Source organism: Uloborus diversus, chromosome 3 (assembly GCF_026930045.1).
Source record: "Uloborus diversus isolate 005 chromosome 3, Udiv.v.3.1, whole genome shotgun sequence".
NCBI lineage: Eukaryota > Metazoa > Arthropoda > Arachnida > Araneae > Uloboridae > Uloborus > Uloborus diversus.
The window spans coordinates 31902763-31908959 of record NC_072733.1 but is presented as its reverse complement, the minus strand read 5'-3'; the positions used below and the strand labels follow the sequence as shown (position 1 = coordinate 31908959).

The 6197-nt window shown below is 33.1% G+C and overlaps 1 protein-coding gene across 1 annotated transcript; it reads left to right on the top strand.

The window, feature by feature from the left end:
* The first annotated feature begins 401 nt into the window (after positions 1-401).
* Positions 402-4526, top strand: LOC129218322 (zinc finger protein 862-like). The gene is given in 3 exon segments (XM_054852557.1): positions 402-1176; positions 1179-1504; positions 4113-4526. Coding segments are annotated over 3 exon segments (1515 nt in total).
* The last annotated feature ends 1671 nt before the right edge of the window (positions 4527-6197 follow it).

Sequence of the window (6197 nt, the reverse complement as noted above, 5' to 3'; positions counted from 1 at the left end):
TCTTAGGAAGATGGGCAAAGCTGCTTCTGAGCAAAAATAAAACATTCTTTCCCAGTTGAAAGTTTCAAGAGTAATTTTCTTCATTTTATCGTTTAGGTTGCCTGATTACTAAGGTGGATACTTTAAAGAAGCATGAGGTCAGTGTTGAACACAAACGTGCAGTTCAAAACATGTGTTTGGCACAGAGCAAAGCTTGGGAGAAATCTGTGACACAATCGTTTTCGAAATCGGAAGAGTCAGTTGTAGCAGCTATGAAAATAGTTTATCTTCAAGCCAAGGAGCATATGGCAGCCAGAAAATTTGGCTCAATCAAAAATCTTTGCATAGATTTAGGCTGCTCCAGTCTTACAGGTTTGAATGTAGGTAATAAAACATATGAAAGCTATGACAGCATTCGTAATATGGAATTGGCCCTAGCAGTGACCATCCGTGAAAAAATTATAGGTAAAGTCAATGATGCGAGGTGGTTCTCTGTCATTATTGATGAATGCACAGATGTTTCTGTAGATCAAAGTCTAATATTTTATGTTAGGAATCTTCAACAAGGAAAAGTGTTCACTCACTATTTATGTTTAGTTGAAATGCAAGGTGCAACAGCTGAAGACATTTTTTCTTCAGTTGTGAAAGCATTGGAGGCAATGGATATCGACATTTCTAAGTGTTCATCTTTGGGTACTGATGGGCCATCAGTAATGACAGGTGTCAGGGCAGGGGTGGCTATGCTTTTTAAAAAGAGAAATCCCCACTTAATTTCTGTGCACTGTGTTGCACATAAACTAAACTTGGCTGTTAGCCAAGCAGCAGCAGAAATAGCATATCTAGTCAAGTACCAGGACATTCTAAAGCGAATCCATGCGTATTTTGAACGCTCTCCTGCGAATACTAGACGCCTGAAAAATGCTCAGGAGAGTCTCGATCAAACTCCAAAAATATTTCTTAAACTATCAGCAACTCGCTGGTTATCCTTAGGAAATGCTGTTGCAGCTCTGGACTGCAACTGGCAAGCTCTTGTGTGTGTTTTGCTAGAAGACAAACGACCAGTTGCACAAGGATTGCTTAAAAATATTACTTCGTATTTGTTTTTAGCAACCACTGCAATCATGAGTGATGTCATGTTTGTAATGAACAAATTATGTACAACGTTTCAAAATGCCAATTTGGATTTTGAAAATGTTCAAATTATGTTGATGCTAGCAGTGCTAACTTAAAGGAAATGACAAATGGAACAGGTACCCATTTTATAAGCTTTATGGATGCTGCCCCAAAAGAAGCTAGTGAACATTTTGAGTTTCAAGGCCATGTAATTTTAGATGGACAGAAACAAAGGGAGAAATTTAGAAATGTGATGACAACCCTTTTAAATTCTACAATTAATAATGTAATTGATAGGCTGGGAGATTTACATAATATTAAGATGTTCAATATCTTTTTGCCCAGCAATATACCCCAGGATTCTTCCAAATTAAACGAATATGGTCAGAAAGAAATTAAATGCATATACAGGGTTTGTACGCCCTTGAAAAACCTTGAAAAGTGCTTGAAAAAAAAAGTTCATTTTCAAGTGCTTGAAAACCTTGAAAAAGTTTTAAAACCTTGAAAAAGTTTCTTAGTGCTTAAATTCTCCCAAAAATCAACGAATTGTGCTTAGAAGTTTTAAAAAGTATTTCACCAATGCAATTTTCTGAACATGTGTTCAGTATGCAACATCGCGAAAAATTGCTTCCGTGTTTGGGATTTCAATCCTTTTGCATCTTGTAAATATTTTGATATTTTTTACAACCGAAAGATATTTTGACATATGGTACCTTAGATTAGTTTATTTTTTGTTTAATTTCATTAATTAACAAAGAAATTAATTTGGAAACCATGACAACATTGACCTTACTCGGGTTTCGCGGAAAATTGCTCTTGTGTTTGAAATTTCAATCTTTTTGCATCCTGCAAATATTTAAATATTTTGGCTAATCAAATGTTAGTTTCGCATATGCTACCTTAGATTAGTATATTTTTTGTTTAATTTTAATAAAAAACAAATAAATTTATTTCATGGGAAACATGCCACGTCGAACGAACTCAGATTTTGCGAAAAATTGCTTCTCGTGTTTGAAATTTCAATCTTTTTGCATCTTGCAAATATTTAAATATATTCACTAATCGGATGTTATTTTCATATTTGCTACCGTAGATTAGCATATTTTATGTTTAATTTCAGTAAAATATAAGTTTATTTTATGGGAAACATGACAACATTAAACTTAATTCGCGAAAATTTGCTTCCCTTGTTTGAGATTTCAATCCTTTTGCATTTTGTAAATATTTTTATATTTTTGGCAATTAGTAGTTATTTTGACACTGCTACATCAGATTAGCTTATTTTATTTTTTATTTTAATAACTAAAGAGTTAAAGAATTTATTACCTTGGTCTTGTTTAATTATTTGCTAATTTATTTTCGCAATTTTGAATGATTATCTTTACCTAATTTTTGGTCATAACAGATTTTTTTAAAAAAACTTAAATTTCAGCAGTTGAGCACCTAACAAATTAACTTAAAGTTTGTGTTTTAAATATAAAGTTGATTTATATAATTTTATTTATAAGTACATCATTTTTTTATGTCTGCTAAAATAAATAAGGTGTATAACAGGGGTGGTTGTGTTATGATTATTCACTTGAAATTCAGTAGTGTTTGTTTTTATGCTTTTACCTCCCTATATCTCCAATTTTCCCCTTTTTCTCAAATGTTCAAAATTACTACTTTATTAAGGTTGTGGGTACTTGGAGCTTACCGAAAGAGGCTTTAGTCAGCAAAGGGATAGATAGCTTAAGGAGGGTTATTCATCTTCATTTGGATCTAATAAATTGACCAGTACAAGCCTAGCTAGGCCCAGTGCCTGTTGCTGGTTATCAACAGGCACTGGGCATGGTATTTCTATGCAAAATATTTTGACTTAATAAACTATTTTATGAATTGTATGCATAGCAAAAGTTGTTGTTGTACATATGTATATTCAAGTAATAGGGGTCTTAGTTTTAAAAATTATTCCCCCCCCCCCTCGCCCCATTTTGCTCTTTGAAACTTTCAGGTAATTTTTTATGAACTCACAAATCACCTGAATATTATTGCCTTTCTAAATTTAAATTCTAATTTCAACAATAACCCATTTTTTCCCAAAATAAAACTACTTTTGTCATAATATATGTCGACTTCTTTTGAATCTTTTCAACTTGAAATATGGCTCTATAAATCTGAACTTGCACATTTATTGTCTATTGCAAGTTAATCAATGAAAGCTGAATAGGCTTTCAGTTTGCATTCAGAGTATTTATCACTGCTTAAGCTGCTTTTGTATATTTTGAGGTGTAGAGACTGGACTGTGGACTTTCATAAACTTTTCTTACTTCCTAATTTTTAAATTTACTCGAGGACAGTTCAAATGCCTTATTGGCTGAACAGCTAATAAATACATACGAATAATTGATTTGCATACTTATAAATGATTTGCAAACCTAATATTTTTAGAACTTAATAGTGAAAACTGAAATAACGTTCTGGGTAGTGTTTTTGTCCTAACCGCCCTTATATTGTAATAAACCACTGTATAGATATTGGAAATAAATGTTGAAACCCGGGGGGGGGGGGGAGTGACTTCAAAAACTCCTCGCTGGCAATGCCATTGAACTTGGGTATTTTAGTTTCTTCCCATAAAAGTTAAAAGCACTTATGAAAGGTTTTTTTTTAAGTATTAATTTGCTCATTCTAGAAAATATACAAACCTCTGACTGCTGCAACCTTTGAAAAACCTCAAAATTAAACCTCTTGGTATCTGCTTCTCTTTATGACCAAACTTTTCAAAAATTTTCAGAAAAACTTTCAACGCAGTAGATCTTTCATCAAAGCGTCTCTCGTTGTAGAAAAAGCAATTTTGCTTTCCTATACTTTTTTGTATTATTGCCTTATTTCTATGTGTTTGTAGTAAATGAAATCTGCATACAATATTTTTAGTACAAATTTATGATATTGCCTTGAAAACAAAATTTTTTACCTTGAAAAGTACTTGAAAAGTGCTTGAATTTTTTTCTGCCGAAAGGGTATGAACCCTGATATATAAGTTATTGTCGAGTAGTTCTGCTTTAAAAGATGTAACAGAAATTGATATGTTATGTGAATGGGGATTATTCAAACATATCTTACAGCAGAGATGCAGAAATTTGACATTCAAGGAATTGCTTGCATTTCTGCATGTAAATGATAGGTCTGAAGAATTCCCATTAATGTTCATGTTAATTGAATACTGTGCAACATTTCCAATGCATACAGTTGATTGTGAAAGAGGATTTAGTTCCTTAAATTTAATAAAAAATGATATAAGGAACAGGTTAACAATTCACAATATTAACCATCTGTTAATGATAAATCTTGAAGGCCCTGCAAATGGTTTTAACTTCAATGAGGCATTTGCAAAATGGGCCAACATGAAAGAACGAAGAATTCTGCAGTGTAAGCCAAATTCATTCGTAAAATAAACAAGCTTTAATTTATCTTTTACAGTTTTATGTTGTTCCTTGTAAACTATTACATAAAAATTATCCTCCGAAAAATATTATGATAGCTAAGATTCTTTTAATACAATGAAGTTTAACATTACTTAGTCTGATGAATGGGCATTATGTCCCACCATTGTGCTCTTCTAATGGTACGTATTGTTCTTTTTATTATTTTAAATTTCATTTTTTGTGCTAAATTTGAAAAGTTGTTTTGCTAAATATGAAATTTTAAACTGAAGACGAAATATATTAAGTTTCTTAAGTCATTTAAGAAGGTATTGCGCATATTCTTTAATTTTATAGAATTTAGCATTTTGCTAAAACTTTTTCCCCCATTTTCGCTTTTTTGCTAAAGAACTTTCAAACTCAGCTTAAACCCTGATATGGAGACAATGAGGTGATAAAACTCTGGTTTTGAAAGGGGGTCGGTCAGTACTCGAAGATGTGCACGTATAAATAGAGGGGTTCCAGGGGACCCTCCCCCGGAAAATTTTCAAAATTCTTGTTCTAAAAATGAGTTTTTAAGCAATTTTTGGAATGTTAAGGTGAGAAAATGTTCGAATAAACTTTCCTGAAATTTTTTCGAAATTAATGTCTTAAAAACGGATTATATACCATATTTGTTGACGCTAGTGAAACTAACATGACTCGAAGGTTTGTCCTCGATCGAATTTTCAAATCGATTTACATCTCCCTCCCAATATTTCGAATATCCAAAATCGCAATTGTAGACAATCCTTAATGATGTCAGAGGAAAAGGCTGTACTAGGGCTCTACTCTGGTAATTTTTCAAAATTGTCCTAGAGAGAGCGTTCTTCAATGGTGTTCAGAAAAGGTTAAAAGGTTCCTTCTCCTTATTTTTTTCAAAATTATAATCTCTAAAAAACGCGACTGCGGATGATATTTGTCAGCGTTAGGGGTCGGTCCCGAATAACAAAATGTGAGGCCCTAGGCCTGAAATTATTTCAGGGCTCCCCGAAGACTCTATTACCCCTGTCGGAATGCATTTTCGGGGGCCCCAGAACTATGTAAATTATTTATCATGTGCATTCACGAATCCCCTCCGGGGCACTCGAAATTGTGGCATGGTAAAGTCGCTACTGCAGAATTAATAAAAATTCTCCTTTAAGGAAGTTTTTTTCTAAATAAAGTCATTATTTTTTTATTATTACTTTTAAAAATACATGGAATTTTTTCGTATAGTTGTAATGCTATGCATAATTCTTTCAGTAATTTGAGACCTCTTAGGCCAGGCCAATTAGGCCCAGGTCTATTTGGCCTGTGAGGTAATCCAGCCCTGGTTAGGAGCCCCGAGCAATTTTCTGAAATTGAATTCCCAAAAAGGTAATATTATTTTAGAACAAGGTATTCAGGGACTCTCTTTCGGAAATTTTCGGGGAACCGAGTCCTGAAAACAAAATTTGAGGCGCTCGGCAATAATTTTGAAGGAAAAGGAGGACTTCGGCAGCGTAGCATTTAGAAAACTCTCTTATTTTCTGAGGAATAGAAAAGGGGAAAAGTATGAAACAGGAGGGTACAGAAACAGAACGTTGGAAATGTGTTAAAATGAAGTGTTCGTTATATATTTTATTGTTCAGATAAATTTTAGTAAAAGTCTTTGAGAGAAACTATAAAATATTGTAGGAGTTT